A 17,409-nucleotide genomic window follows, 5' to 3' on the forward strand; every position below is an offset into this window, starting at 1 on the left:
ACTTGTTGTAAAACATATTGTCGGGACAGCTCTGCATTGGCAGAGGTTTATATGAAATATTGTACATTGTCGAGTGGTATTCGCTCATTAGTCTGAGTTCAGATTGTGTTGTGGAACATTCGTTTAACGTTTTGTGCATTATGCAGTTCATATTTTAAAATATAAACTTCACATTATCGTTCCATGTTCTTTAATATGTCTAAGCGACCAATATTAAGTTCAGTTTTACAATTTTTTAGCAAAATGTCATGTATCAGTAGCGATTGTTGTAATGTTAGTGAAAATTTCACATTGCCAAATATTTCTTTGCTGCTACAACGTGATGATGCTGTCGCAAATGTTCTTCTCGAAACTAGTAACCCTTCTGTGAAAACTCACCTTGTGTTGAATGTACATCACCATCGCTCAATAATGTTGATATACCTGTTGAATCATTTAGAAGTGATAAGTGTATTGTTCTGGTTTTTGGAAGCTTCAACATTTCAAGTTCCAGTGAACCACACGCTTATGATATTGGTGTTTACATAGGAAGAGACTTGTCTAATGAAAAAAACTGGATGTCTTGAAAAATATCTAGGAACCAAATCCAGGTTTATTTTTCTAACAAAAGGAAAGAGAAATCTGCCATTTCGGTTTAAATGGCTTTACTGTTAGAAGTGGCTTGCATATTCCAAATTTAAGGAATGGAGTTTTGTAAATTTTGTATACTTTTTGCTCCAAGAAGCGGTGTTGAATCTGGCAAGTAACCCTTAGGTCAACTTTGTAGTGAGAAATTTGACAACTGGAAGGATGCCATCAAGTTTTTCAGAACATGAGAAGTGTCTTTATCGCAAAGAAAGTTTGGAGGTAGCCGGTACTTAACCGAAATTTCATGCGGGAAGAAAAAGTCTATAGATGTGCTAATATATACTTCAACAACTCAAAAGAAACTGGAGAACAGGAAAAAACTTATTCCTATTACTGAGAGTATTTTTTGTTTTGCGGGAAATAATGTATCGCTGTGCGAGGCCAGAGGGATTTAGGATGAATAGAAGTCGAGGTCGACCAAGAACTAGAAGAAAATGATAGCAATTTCAGGGGTCTTCTTCACTTTTCAAGTAAGACTGATACTGTATTAAAAAATGTGTTATGTGTTGGAAATGCACAGTACACCAGACCTAGAATACAGAATGAAATAATTGAAGAGTGCAACGACCTGATTGTTCAAAATTTCGTGAAAGAACTTAATACCTCCAGTTGCTTCTCTGTTCTCACCGATAAGACGTCAGACATATCAGGCTTAGAAGAATTATCTCTGTGTATTAGTTACGTTGATAATGAAAATTTCACTGTGAAGGAAAACTTTTTACAATTCATATCATTGTATGATGTGACCAGAAAAGGAATCATAAAGGCAATATTGGACAAGTTGCGTTATTAAATGTAGACATAAATAAGATTTGTGGTCAGGGGTATGATGGAGCTATGTCCATGTCAGGAAAAGTAAACTGAGTCCAGGCACATGTAAAGGAAATAATGTCGTCTATATGTCCACTGCTTAGCACACAGCCTCAACTTAGCTGTATCCAGTGCTTATGAAGTAACTGCAATTAAAAACTGTATGGGTACAATATTGAGTCTGTACAAATATCTTAATACCCCTAAAAGGCAAACATGTTTTAAAATCGGTGATGTGAAATGGAAACTACAGCTTTATGCAGTGAAAAACTCAAGTTTTCGCAACACGTTGGTTGGAAAGGTATAATTCCGTGACCGCAGTGATGGAATTGTATAACCCTATTATTGCAACCCTTCAAAGCATATCAAAATGGAAATATTGAAAGACTTTCAGTACCTTTTACCTACAAACCCAGACTTTCTGTCTCAGGTTTCTGCTTTCACTTCGCTCACAGAATTCTACACCAGTGGCATAAGAAGTGGTTGCCGGGAAGATCTGAGTAATGGATTAAAATTACGGTAAGGAAGAATTGCATGTCTTGAAAAGGGAGACCAACTGAAAACGGCCATAGATGGGTTAACTATGTGCAGTCCCAACATAATACCAAATATATTCACTTTGCTAGAAATATTAGCTGCACTTCCATTGTTCACATATATAAATGAACGATGTTTCTCAATGCGTAATTCTACTGGAAATACATATTTGTATGGATTAGCACTCCTCAACTTATATAGAAACTACACTCCAATTGCAGAAGATGTGTTAAATGAACTAATTTAAAAGAAATGTTGTTTTGACATTATATTGTGAGTGCTGAAATTTCCAAATGTAACATTTGTAATGTACATACTGTAAGCCACATACATTATAAATGCTATATTTAACTACCAGTACTCTTTTTGAACAATGATTTTTCAAAACAATAATACACTATAGTAGAGTACTGATTTGAACTTTTAAGACAACCGCATTCAATAATTTATTCAAATTCCTTCATACAATGTGAATTCATCAGTGCCAGTTTCATTCTTCAACCTCAGTGAGTCCAAATTGTGTTTAATTAAATGTATTTCATTATATTTGATTGCTTCCATGGATTTTATATGTTATGTAAAGTGTCTTATCTATCGTATACAAATAACCATTGACTAAAATGTATAATTATTGTGTAGTCTAAGTGTAGTAATGACATGTGGCATTGGCACAAGCATTTTTATTATTCAGAATGAAATAGATGTTAAAAGTTGTTAAAAAAAATTGTAGCCTAAGACTGTAAAAAAAATAATTTATAGATTTTATTAGAGTATTTATGATTATGATATGTTTGAACATATCAAAATGAATATATCATAGCATGATATAATAATAATGATCATAGTAATAATAATAATAAAATAACACACAAAATTTAAAATACTGATGTCAATTGTAAACAGTTTTAATAATGACACTCCCGTAACAAAATTCTCTGTACACCACTGGTACTCACTTGCTAAATACAGCACTATACTCTGCCAGCGGCTAGCCACAAATATGTTTAAAAAGACAATTAATTATTCGACCACATGTTTTATACATGTAATAACTTTGTATTTTAATGTGTAATTTTGAAATTTAATTTTAATCAACTGATGATTAGGAATTCATCAAAAATGATACGTAAGGGAGAATAATAAAAATGAAAAATAAAGTAAGAACTCTTATTTGGTTCTGTACTGTGGTAAATTGCTGAATTTTGTTTTTGTTTTGAGTTAATTAGTACAGAGGAAAATATGGACAATTTAAAAATCAATTTTACTAAATTAATATATATATATATATATATATATATATATATATATATATATATATTAATTCACATATATATATATGTGAATAATTAATTTAAATGTAATTTTTTTAAGTTTATTTTCCTTGTGATTGGACAGAATTAAATATAATCAAAAAACATATTTTACTTAAAAATATGACCTTTATTAATTGCCTATATTAATATATATATATATATCAAAGACAAAAGTATAAAGATCATTTACCACCAAGAGTACAGAATTCGATAGTGCTTCCTACCTTATGCTTATTATTTTTTTTCTAATAGTGCTTTTGTGGTTTTCCCTGATCATCAGTTAAAATTTTTCTTCCAAATAAGATAGGAAGCGTTATCGTATTCTGTACTGTTCTTGGTGGTAACAGTTTTTTTTCATGTCTCTTTGAGATATTAGTACAGAGGGGAATATGGACAAATACAGTAACAAAAGAATTGTTTTTGCTGAGTTTATATATATACACACATACACACATACATTCACTATTTGTTTTATTCATTATTTCTAATAATGGATTTTTACTTTTATTTTTTTTCTCTTTTCGGGTTTTTTTTTTTTTTGTTTATGTTTGTATGTTGGTTAGTCCCTTAACAAACCTTTGTTATTGTGATTTATTGTATTCTGTGCTTTGAAAACTTTTTTCTATAATTTTTCTATAAAAATTTCCCATAGTTCCCATAGTTGTTTGCTTTTTGAAATCTTAATTAGTCCTTTGTTAGTTATGCATGCGAGTTTGTGGAGCTAAGCAAGACAAACCTAGGACATATGCTATCTCTTTATTTTAAATCATTGAATTAGTATGCAGCTTTTTTAATGTTTGTACTGTGAATATATATTGATGTTTATATTTGGTTGTAAAAAAATTCATTTGGAAAATTCTTGAATCTTTGCATCATGTGCACAGATAAATTACTCATTTTAATTGTTGTGAACACTCTGTGCTCTGTTGTGTATCTTTACTTCAATTTTTTTTTAGTGTTCTGTATATTGAAGGGTGTTCAATAATTAAACAGATAAATGACTAGAAAATTATTATTTATTTAAGTATTATGAAACTGATCCTGTTTTTTTTTTATACATATCCCCAGCTACATAAGCTACTTAAACTATTTTTCTGTGAACTTTCTTATTCCAATAATAAATAATTGTTCGCCTCAGTGCTTTAACCATTCTTGTAACACATTCTTGATTAAAATCATTCTTTGACTTTGTTCATTTATTTTATTAATGAACATATTCATTATTGTATTTTGTTCATTGTTGCTGTATTCGGTAAACTCACAAAACTCTTTGTGAGGACAAAAACGATGTAAGATTCGGATTGTAAGGTAAATGTGGCAACATCTCGTTAGCCAACTTTTGAATAGCTTCCCATGTCTTTTTAGTGGTTGGAGATGGGCTTTATTGTGCTGAAGAATTACATCTTTTGAGAGAACCAGGATGCTACTTCCGTATTGCAAATTTGACTTTTTGTAGCATGTTACAATAGTACTCACATGTTCTTCCAAATAATTGCAATAATTTGGGCCTTGTATTCTAGCTTAAAATGATGAAGCCAGATTTCATCACAAATTATTATTCGATTTAAAAAAAACATTGCTTTCCAGTGAAAACTGTTGTTTAAATTCACTACAAATGTAAATTCAAGTGTTCAAGGCGTTTTCAGTCAACTGTCTTGAAACTCAGTTCAAACACATTTTGTTCTAATTTAGCTAATTGTGATTAATGGAGTGGACAGGTCTGATACTTACATTAAATTTAACAGATTTCCCAAATTTTTATCTGAATAAGATCAAATTTTACTTGTGAATAAGATCATTAATACAATTTTGCAAAGCACCATACAAAAATCTCCATGTTTTCTATGAGGAAAAATTGTGACACTTTTGTGCCCAATTTGAAGCCCAAATTATAACAGCTGACAGGTGTAAGAGTATAGCTCATGAATTTTTACAAATGAAATCTTCCAACATTTAGAATGTTTTTATTTTAGTCATTATTTTCACTTGCAAAAAGGAACATGTTAAGAATTGTGAGGTTTATTATTTTTTTTTATTGAACTCGACCAGTTTATTTATGAATGAAAATGTATATATTCTTGCTATAATTTTCTGACACTTTGGAAATTTGAACGGAAAGCAGATGATTATATTAACATTGAAAATAGAATCAGTTGTTCACTATTTTTTTTAATAGAATTCAAAACAATATTATTCTTGATTACTCCTTTTTTGTCTATTAGTGTTGAGTAACACAACTCAGAAAAATTTTATGAACAAATGGCGCCTTGACTGAATGTTGTACATTCAATAGATTTAAGGACATTGATACTGTCATTTAACGTTTGAGCCTCCACTCTGAACAGAAAGCTTTGAATCTTTATTAAAGGTGGGCTGGTTTTATGTAAGATACTAGCTGCTGGCTGTGCCTACAGCACGCCTCTGCAGCAAGGCTTTATGGACGGGTGGCATCTCCAAAATTGATTATCTCATGTGTAAAAATTTTTTTTTTTAATGATGAAAATTGATATAACGAAAGTTAGATTAGAAATTTAACTCTAGAAATTGATACTAACGAATCGGGATTTTCCGCTAGTGATCGGTACATTCTGGTCCCTACTTTTTGGTTATATTTCACTATTCTATGAAGAAAAACAATCGCATAAATAAAAAATATGTGAAAAGTTTTTTAAAACACCACTTAAATTAAACGCACTAAAAGTTAAAAAATAATTTTAGGACGGTATTTTAGAATGGATTTGATAAAAATCTTTGATAGTGATATTGTAAGCTTATGTGAAAATCATAACTTCAAATTTAAAATTTGATGTTTTTGCCAATTTTTTTGTATGCGTATTTGCAACCAAGTCTTTAGGCCATTCATCATGCATAAGAAAAAATTGGCGAAAACGTCAAATTTTTTAATTTGAAGCTATGACATTCACATAATCTTACATATCACTACGAAAGCTTGTTGTCAATTCTATTCTGAGATACCACATATTAAAATTATTTTTTACATTTTGGTGCATTTAATTTAAGAGTGGTGTTTTAAAAATATTTTTTATTTTCTACTTAAAATATGAGTGGTTTTAAAAAAGTTTTTTATATATATATTTTTTCTATTGTTTAGTCTTTATAAGTTTATACTTTACAGCTGTGCTAGCGCACTGGTTTGAGTGTATTTAGCGAAAGATCGGATCAGTAGGTTTTTTTGCTGGCTGAATGCAGTCAAAACATATGGCTAAATGATTTAAGTTTCAGATAACCAAGAACTGGTTGATCAAGAGTGTACCTGATGTGTTAAATAGTTAACAATAGTTAAAACACCTGCGGATACATATGCCATTTGAATCGTGAACATCGGATGAGCGATTGCCGAGATATTACAGTGGCACCCTCTCCCCGATTTCTGAACAGTGCCCTTGAAAATATTATCATCTGACTGTACCACTGGGTGTGATTGGGTAATAACAAGAGGGGTCAAAAAAAATTTTCACAGCACTAGGACCGACCGTTTTCAAAATATTTGCAATTTTTTTCCAAAAATTCGGATCTCGTTAAAAAGTACTAAATTTTCCCAAACCTTCAATATATATTTTGCATATATATATATATATATATATATATATTTATATACATATGTATTTTGATATGTAATAATATAACAAGTATACACCTGACCACTACGAGACATGTACTAATGAATTAATGAATTTTCCACTAGTGATTAGTACATTTCAGTGCTAAGCTAAGGAACACACACATACAAATGCCGTTTAGTAGGGTAGGATATGGTTTTATATTTATTACTGTTATGAACTATGGTTCATTATAGTAATAAATATGAGATGTAATTGCCTGAGTAACATCAAACAAGATCTATTCAAAATAATAACGTTGATTTAATTTATTATTAAATCTCAGGCAAGACAGTGATTTTATGATTCCATTACTTCTGAAATATTGTTGGAATTTGAAAAAATAAAATACAGGAATTTTAATACTGAAATTTGAAGTAACATGAATCATTACCAATTTTTTGAGGAATATTCTGTTTTTAATTCTCTTAGAACATTGAATTTTTCAATTGTACTTATGGAATTACTTTGGGTGATTGGATGGTGTTGATTTTAGTATCTAATATTCATGGGAGTCAGTATCACTGTTTGGATGGTGTTGATTTTAGTATCTAATATTCATGGGAGTCAGTATCACTGTTGTAAAATATTTGCTTCAAAATTTATTATATTAAGTGATATTTATCAAGTTATCCCAAAGAAAACTATTTTCTAATTATTTTTTTTTTGCATTTATTCTTTTTAATTGTTTAGGCAAGAAAAGGGGAGCCAGACTTTTAAGTACTGACAGGTCATAGAATGCAATATAACAAAGAAAATTGTTATTTTTTCTTGGTAAGCGCAGAGCTATAGATAAAAGAAAGTTAGACTTTTTGGGTTTATTTCTTTTGGTTTCTGTCGCTTTCTACTCTTCTTATGATGTTTTGTAATATATTGTATAGTTCTTACATGGTGGAAAATACAAAGCAAAGAAGTAAAACAGTTTACACAGCTTCAATAGGATACATAATGATAGCAATTGCCTTTTGTTACAGTAGTATTGTGTGGTGTGCAACTAGTTAAAAACCTTTTGAACAAACCTAATACGATGAAACTATTTACATAAAATATCTTATTAAAGGAAATGTAAATATCATAATTATAATTCAAGGAAAGTTATTAATTAATGAATTTTAAATTTTCTAAAACTGATGTATATGGTAACTATGGATAGCAGTTAAAACACTATTTTTTATCACTAAGATAAGTTTATATATATAATACTAAGGTATAAAAGCTTCATTCATAAAAGTTTATGAAGTAGTTTCTTAATTATTAAGACTAATCATTTCACAATATGTTTGAAACTGTTTTACTTCTTTGAAATATATCTATTTATGTAAAAAATTACTAACATATTTATTTATTTAAGTGTAAAATAAATGTTTATATAAATGAATGCCACACAGCATAATGAAGCACCTTTCTATTTGACTATTTTGACTTTTCGGCACATTTTGTCTTAATGGGATACTTTTTTCTGTTTGCTTAAGTTTCTTTCTTAATTCTGTATCTTTACTTGTGATATAAAATTGTATTTATTTTGTAAATTGTGCAGTAGGTTTATTGTGTAAATTCTGGATTAAGTTATTGTTTATAATGTACTTTATTGATTAGAAACTTTAGAAAGTTGAAGAACTTTCAACAGAGAGCTTTTGGAATCGTTGGCGAATTGAAATAGTAAAATAAAATCAGTGTATTGGTATATGATCTATATAATGATATTTTTTTTTTTTTGGCAAGGGTGGGGATAAAATGAATAATTAATTTTCATTTGGACAAGTGTATGTGAAAAGGGAAAGTTCACTTGAAGTATATAGGGTTAGAATTATTTGAAGGTATAAAGAGAAGTGAAAATATTGGACAATAAAGTTTGTGATTTAACCTAGAAATGTTGTAGAATTTGTTATGTGAAGAAGATAATGATAATAATTATTTTTTGTTCAAGTGTATTCGTATTTTTCATTTCCATCAGAAATAATTTTAAAGTCTATTACTAATTGTAAAATGAAATAGTGTCATTTTCATTTCCAGAATTTCCTTGTATCTGAAATTTAATTTTCCCACATTACATCACTCATTGGATATTACAATTTAACTATATTGGATGTGCTTTGCAGAAATTTAAAAAAATATACCTTAGAGTCTACCCGGTCAATATTATTTGGTGATTATAAAGATAAACCGATAAGACTTATTAACACTTGCTTGGATTTAAGGGTGGTCACCATGATTGAATCTACTTTTTCTCATGGTTAACCACCTTACATGTTAGCAAATAAGCTCACATAATAGTAAAACCATTAACCAGAAGACAAACTATCAGTATATATTGTCAAAAAGGTCTGTGGACTTAGAAATCAAAATTCTCCTCCGCTATTTTTAATTTTGTTTAAAGTATAAATTTATTATTTATAATTAAAAATGTTCTTGGTGACGTGAGTAATACAGCAGTTTTTTATTTAATATTAATTTAAGATTACTGATTGGTGTAATTTTTGAGATTGCTTAAAAGATCCTTACTTTGCTTAGAATTTTTAAGTGTTTTTCTTATTCTTGTTTATTATGTGTTTTTCTTATTGTGTTACATGTAATTATGTGTATTTTCTGTCAAAAAACATGTGTTTTTGGATATGCACATGTTCATACATATGTGTATGCATGAGTGAGTGCACACACATATAATACACACACTTGTCTTGCATGAATAGTAGATATGGATAACTGTAAAAATGTATTTATTAAACATTTATTTTAAATATGTTTATTTATTATTTGCTTTTGTTACTTAAAAACAATTAAATCTCAAGTCATCAGTTAAAATAATATCTAATATAACTCTAACTGCTTCTGTTAAATTATAACATAATTTTTTAAATTTTCTTTAGTTTCTTATGTTTATATTTTTGATTTTAACTTAAATTACTTATATCATTTGCTCCTATTTCCTCCAAAAGTTTTAAGATCCTGATAGCTCCCATTTCCTTTTAAATTATCTTCAATTTTTACTATTTTCTGATTTCCTTCCTTTATTCTGCATCTTCTACTAATCCTTCTAGCACTGCTTTAATCAGTACTCCTCCTCTGATGTAAGGTCCCAAGCTATAGCTTTCCCATTTTGAAATGTTCTTATTAAGAACATTATTGCTAGTTTCATTAACTCTCCTTATCATTCTTCACTTTTCTACTCATTTAATCTTCTCCTAACACCATGCCCACATTTTAAATGCCTTTACCTTTTCTTTTTTTCTAGTGCATATCTTTCACATCTGTACTGAAGAACACTCAAAATAAAAAAAATCCAAAAAAACCTCTTCTTTCATTCTTACTATGTAATAACTATTTCTATTAAACACATACTTAGCCATTGTTATCTTGTTTTCAACTTTGCAATCTTCTGTTAACCATGCTGCCTCGTAACTATTGCTTAATTTATTAAATCTTTACTTCTACTGTGCAGTTATTGGTAGCTTATTGTGTCTCCTATTGTCATTACTTTAGCTTTCCTAACATTCATTTTTGTTCAATAATTTGCCGTAGCATCTTCTAATTTTATAATCATCTGTTCGAATGTTCTGTGCTTCATGTAGAAGTTAAAACACAGATAGTTTTATTTCCTAACAAAAAAAAAAAAATAACCATCTATCATCTTGCCAACCTTATACAATTTTTTCCTCTCTTATGAATGTATTTGTTTATAAGTTTTTGTGTTTATTTTTATGGCCATTTTCTGATTCGGTTAGTTCTTTTATCTTTTGTCTTTTAATCTGTACTTTGAGTTCTTAATATTTCCATTTGACAGTCACATGCTGTTTTTATATCTTAAATATATCCTTTACCAATCTCCAAATACTTTTCAACAATAATTCTTAGTAGCCGGATTGCATCCCTTGCTTTCTTTCCTTCCTGAATTCAGATTGTTGTGTAACAATTTACATAATTTTTCCTTCAGTCTTTTGATCAGAATTTATAGAAAAATCTTTGCTGAATGAAAAATAAAATTAATTGCCACATAAATTTTGAAACTTTAATACTGTTTTTTGAAAATTGGAATCTGTTAATTAAGAAAGTCTTGCGGCCACACCCCACTGTTGTAGATTACATTGTATAATTTCACCATCTCTTGTAATCCCTCCATTAAGACACTTAATTTATTTTATTGACAATGCTATCTATTCCTACAGCTTTCTATTGTCCATCTATATATTTGTTTATTTAACTTAAGATTTTACAATTGCAGTCCCTACTATATACTCTTCCACCTCAACCTGATCTATGGGAACGTCATTTGACTTTCTGTTAGATTACTGTATACCTGTTACCTTTTAAGTACCTGTTACCTTTTAAGTATATATTTCTCTTTGTATAAAACTTTGCCATTTCTGCTGACAACTTTAGTGGCTAAGTTTTAATTTAACTGTTTTTATTGCTTCATCATTAATTTTTGTATTTTTAAAATTTCATTTAGATCTACAGTATTTTATTTTTTTATAGTTAAATGAAATTTATTATTTTTTATTTTAATTTATATCTACTTACTGAACTAAGCCCCATTTTGTAATTACAAAATCCTTGATCATGTTAAATTTTAATTCTTATACAGAACTGGCTGGTAAGCAACCTTGTATTGCAGTGGCTAACTTGAAAATATGGTCATCTGATTATAAAAACTTATAATATGACAAGATTAAGTTAAATTTTTTAATATATATTTTATCTGGTTCTCTACGTAATCACTGGCAACACAGCAGCATTTTTGTTAATGATATTATTTATTATATAATATTCTAGTTTTTATTTTCGTTTTATCTTCTTGATCTACCTACATAGTTTTCTCATCAAATTCTCTCATAAATTTAATTTTTCTTCTGTTTGTTTTTAGAAAGCTTAATTTCAGATTTTATTGAATATTAGATCTGAAATTAAGTTTCCTAAAATAAAATCTGAAATTAAGCTTTCTAAAGACAAATAGAAGAAGAAAGAAATTTGTAAGAGAATTTTTTAACGTAACAAACATATATATATATATATATATATATACTTACATAACAGTATGATGATACTAATTTAATTTAGCGCAATCCGTCTGAAAAAAATACTTGCCAAGTAAAAAAACCTGAAATAAGGAAATTAGAAAATTGTGATAGTGATATATTTATCTTAAAAATAAACAATTTTTAAAAAGTACAATATCATTATATTAAAATTTCATCAAGTAAAAGAGGAAAAAATAGTTCACCTCTCAATATATTTCTTTAATACATAATAAGTTGCTTTCTGTTGAACTACTGTCTTGGTTTCCCAAATTTATCAGTATATTATCTACAGTAATATTTTCATACTACTGTCGTCTGCTCGCTTCTTTTTTTTGAAAATTCATTGAGTTTAAAACACGATGTAGTGATGTACCTCTAGAAAGATTCAGCACTTCAGAATCAGTATTCACAGAATTTAATATTTTATTCAATTTAGGAAGCTCGTTATTGAAATAAAATGTATTAACTTTTTTCCTGATAGGATTTTAATAAAATTGTCTAACTTTTCAATCATTTTTGGACACTTTCGAATCTTTTTACGGGTAACATGTTTACCATCAATTTGAGTTTCTTTATTGTATTAAAAAGTGTTCTTTCGCTAACGCCTGTTGTACTACTTGCTTTCCAAGCAATGTCTCTGACTGCAATTTCAGGATTTTCTTGTTTTAAGGTTTTGTATACAATGCTGATTTTTTTTTCAGAGCTACTTTACTGGTTTATGTTTCACGACAGAATCATTCATTACTAAACCTGATTGGTACAAAAACACAGGGTTAATTAGTTAATTAAAACTGATGAAAATAAACTGAATAAAATTGTTACAAAATGAGTTATAAAACTGTATTGTGTACCGTATTGAGCAACAAGATAACTTATACTGAAATACCATCTTTCCCTGAACTGAATAATGGTACAAAGCATTACAAATGATGCTGTCATTATTAAGCATCACTAAGAAAGGCGCAATAAAATTTTTAATTGATTTAATTGCTTATCATTGGCATGCCACAGTGCCAGGCAAGTGATAGTTTACAGTACATACCCTTAAAGCAACAATTGCATTTGCACATGAGAGTGACAGAATCCCTCAGGGTTTAACTACTGAGATATTGCTTGTACATTTTGAATTCGTATATAATATATATATCTGCTGCATGGTTTTGGGAGACAAGGATTAGGTTCTTGTAAACACAAAATTTCAAATGCTTCTATTCTTTTCCTTTTGCTATCTTACTACCCATGATTCACTGCCATGCAGTGTTTCATTCCACACCAAAATATTTTCAAAATCGTCTCTAATTCTTAGGTTTATATTTAATTCTTTTTAAAAACTCTCATTGCTGGTCTCATTCTGCTTTCGAAGTGTGCATTACTCTGTCCATCTTCATAGTTTTATACCCTAAATAGCAAAATTCTAGAATTTTTGGTGTATTATGTTTTCTTGTATTATTATTTAATTCCTCATTTATTTCAGTATATTTGTTTTATTCTCATTTTTCCCAAACTGAATTTCTTTCCTTATGAAATTGAATTTTTGGTTTCTGCCAGAAACAATGCTGTCAATAAATCAAAACATTTTTATTTTTCTCCTGGTATATTTACACTATTCTCATATTAGATTTTCAACTCTTTTGGTGAATTTCAATTCTTACTAGTCGTTCAGTTTTTCAGTTTCACTGGAATTATATTTTGTAAATCCAAAAGCTTTATTGCTTTCTGAATATTAAAAAGTGGTGACTATGATTGTCTTGTTATTTAAAAATTTTATGATTCTTGTTTTAAATTTTAATGATTTTAAGGAACAGCAAGTAAGATGAACAAACCAGTTGTCCTTAAGTCCAGTTTAGCAGTCATATTTCCAATTGTAGTATATATGTAATCTATTAGCTATATTATTATGTAAATTAAGTTTTTTGAAAATGATCATTATAATTTTTTATTTTGTATTGAAAAATTAGTTTTTATTTTATAAAAGTAATAATTAAGAATTCCACTGTTGTTTGTTTCAGCCTTGTTTTGAGCCTGATTTTCGGAAACCTCGTAGTGTTGAAAAATATAAAAAAGAAGAAAACAGAAATCTTTTGTCAGGAATTGATCTTCCTGGTGATGATTTATACTGATGAAAATTGAAATTCTGCAGCATTTGAGCTTGCAATTGTTATTGTTGGAATTTAATTTGTTATTAATTTTTGAGAGAGTGAATTTTGCTGGATTGTATGTTGCTTGTCTTATCTTTAATTATTTTATTTTAATAGATCTGATTCTTACAGAAATCAGGCTGTTATACCAAAGCAAGTGTCTCAAATACAGCATTTTATTTTCTGTGTACATTCCAGATTGTATGCTGTATTCTTTTAAAATTATATATGTATATGTATAATTTATACTGCCTTTACAAAGAAAAGAAGTAATTTGATATTTGCCAACTGCCATACTAATGAGAGTCATGATACCTAATGCGCTTTTAATGTGTTTATTTTATGTGAATGTGTGTGCATATTCTTAGTGCGTGCAACTGGTGTATGGGTGTGTATTTATAAATGTGTTTGAATGTTTGTAGTATGTTTTTAGTTTTATTCCAATAGGCTTATTTTTTAAAATCAAGTAATTAATCGGATCAATTTGAATGCATTAACCTTGAAGAAAATCTGTTAGGTATTTATTTTTCTAGAATTCTTGCGTTATTTTAGTGCAACATTTATAAGAAAGTAGATTAATATTTATTATGTAGGTTAATATAATTTTTTTTTTTTTTTTAGATAAAATTATATTTTTAAATATTTTAGCCCTAAATTCAACAAAGATAAGACAATGCAAATATAGATAGAGGTGTATGTAAGCCTGTTCCTATTTTCTGTGAAAGTTTACTATAAAATACTATTAAGACCATGGAATGAAGTGTTAATGTGTTTATATAAAAGTGGTTTGGTGCTAAAAATAAGTTGGTCGAAACAAAAGATACATTGTAATGAGGCCTTAGTATTTGTTTAATGTAGTAGTACTTAAAGACTGTACTAGGTTTAATTTTATCCATGGCAGCAATAATAGGCAATTTGTCTTATAAAATCGAAGTAACTACTTATTGAGTATTATTCTGTGTACTTAGACGATTAAAACTTAAAATCATTTAAAACAAAAAATGATTGACTTTTGTGATTGTTATAATTTAAGATAGTGTTTATTTATTTTAAAGAAATATATGCCGATTTAGTATGTAGACAATAAAAAAAAAAATTATGAAAAAACAATTTTATTTATCTGCTAATTTAATTTAATTGATAATTAAACATTTGTGTAACTTTGTAAAAATCAAGGTAAAGTATTATAAAGGAATCTTTACAACAGCAATTTTGATAGTTCTCAAAAAAGTTGTTTAAAGTTACTGATTTTTTATTTAACAATAAGAAATAAAAAATAACAGTATAACTACTATTTGTGATGCAAAACAACAATAAATGTCTTTATTCATATTTTATTTCTATTTGGTGATCTTAATAATGTTAGGATATTTAACTCTTGGGCATTTGCGCTTAGAATCTGAGTGCTTAAACTAAGTTTATATTTTAGTACTATAAGTTTAACTTTAGTTAATCTCTTTTAAAGGAAGTAAAGTTATGTTAGTTTCCTGAATTTAAATATGATTATGGTTATCTACCAAATTTATAAGGTTATGGTATTTCTATTTTTGCCTCCTAAGCTGCAGACTTTAAATATTATTAAATCAGACAACAAAAATGTTAATTTGAAAGTGTCAGGTAGCAATATATTGTTTGATCCTTGGTCGATGACAGAATTCATTTATTTATTTTTTTTAAATAATGATTTTTATTAGTTTAATAATAAAATAAATTTCAAAAAGCCAAATTTGATGTTTTTCTGAAAGTATAAAGATTTCCATCCATGTTTACTTATTTCTGTACACACTGAATAATTTTTTTGTTATTAACTTGTCCGTAACATCTATTATTTGTTATACAACCACACTTATTGAGTCTGCAAGCTTAGAAACCTCCAACAAGATGTTAATGTTAGCTAAGAAGGGTTACATGCTAAATTGTAACTTGAAGATTATTATGAAATGTACTTGATTAATAAACAATTAAGTTATATTTTGTTTTTTCTTTGGTATGAGCTTTGAATCACCTTTATTAATACAGTAAAATTATTATTTATGGGAATTTGGTCTGTCTAATTTTTTTTATATGTTTTTTTTTATGCCGCATCACTGAATAGTTTTACTACCAAGCAAATATTTTCTTTTTAGAAGGAATGTTTTGGTTAAATTAAACAAAAGGTATACTTCATTAAATAGAGAGTGCAGAGGAGTAATGCTATAATGGTCAAAATTAAAATGTTGAGAAAATTATTATTACGAGACATGAAATTAGTATTTTTAGCTATTATTATTGTTATTATTATTATTATTATTATTATTGGACAATTATAATAAAAATATTAATTAATAGTTGAATTAAATATTAATATCCAGTTGAAGTTTATTATTTGTTATACACAAGAGTTAAATGAAAATAAATTATTAACCAATAACATGAAAAGTGATGAATAAAAGTGAGTGTCCATAATATGTAACAAATGAGGTATTAAAGTTACATTAAGAGCATGTACTTGATATTGAAAATAATCACCTCTCTGTTCTTAAATGATTGTTATACTAATGAAAATTCTTAAGTAAAAAAAGTTATGATGGCACGCAATAGGTTTACATAATATTTAGCTATCCAGATATATAGACTGTTCATCATCAGGGGCTATTTTCTTAAATTCTGAAATAAGCTTATGTCTTTCAGTAGAAATGGTATTTCAAAACACTTTAGCAGTATCAAGCTCTAGTTAACCTCAATTTTTTTTTACATATCTTGTAATTTTCCTAATGAATTTCCTTTCCTTGGTACTTGCGCCTGTGTATTTTTCATAGTTATCTGTCATAAAAATAAATTATGCCGTTAAAAAATAAACAAAAAGCTAACTGTAATATAAAAGAATATAGAAGAAAAAATAAACTAACTCGCTTTTATGCCAGACAATATAACAGTAAATAACATTAAAACAAAAGCTGACTTTACTAACTGAAAAGCAGTTGGACCTTCATCTTTCTTACTGACATTCACAGGTATGGTGGTTGCCCATCTTTCTTTCCTTTAAAGGTATTATTAAAAAGGACGACTTAAGATTCTCATCTCTTTTCCCATTTCAAATTATAGAGAAAGATTCGACATTAAAACTTGCATATCACAAATATCTTTTAGTCGAGATCAAAAAGTGTACATTTACATTTTTCCCTTGTGGCCTTGAAACTAGTTATACTGAAAAAGGTTTACGAATACGTTTATATCTTAAAAATAATGGATTTGCTTTTAGATTGAAAGAATGATTAGGAACTTCCAAAAATCAACAATTCTTTATTTGTTAGTAAGTGAATAATAAAATATTAGTTATCATTAATTATTTAGGATCAGTTCTTGTTTG

General features: G+C 28.1%; 1 protein-coding gene across 5 annotated transcripts in view; it reads left to right on the forward strand.

Moving 5' to 3' along the window:
• Nucleotides 1-16,031, forward strand: part of LOC142326262 (protein cueball-like) — a 46,551-nt gene extending 30,520 nt beyond the window's left edge. For 2 of the 5 annotated variants that reach the window (XM_075368587.1, XM_075368584.1), the window contains exons 4-5: nt 13,932-14,025; nt 14,682-16,031. In XM_075368587.1, the coding sequence (XP_075224702.1) occupies nt 13,932-14,025; nt 14,682-14,749 (162 nt within the window). In that variant the 3' untranslated portion in view covers nt 14,750-16,031. Of the gene's footprint in view, nt 1-7,600; nt 7,682-13,931; nt 14,597-14,681 lie in introns of those variants that run through there. The other 3 variants (XR_012756734.1, XM_075368585.1, XM_075368586.1) reach the window with 3 other exon arrangements.
• The last annotated feature ends 1,378 nt before the right edge of the window (nt 16,032-17,409 follow it).

The sequence above is a fragment of the Lycorma delicatula genome, chromosome 6, assembly GCF_047948215.1.
Source record: "Lycorma delicatula isolate Av1 chromosome 6, ASM4794821v1, whole genome shotgun sequence".
NCBI classification, from domain to species: Eukaryota; Metazoa; Arthropoda; class Insecta; order Hemiptera; family Fulgoridae; genus Lycorma; species Lycorma delicatula.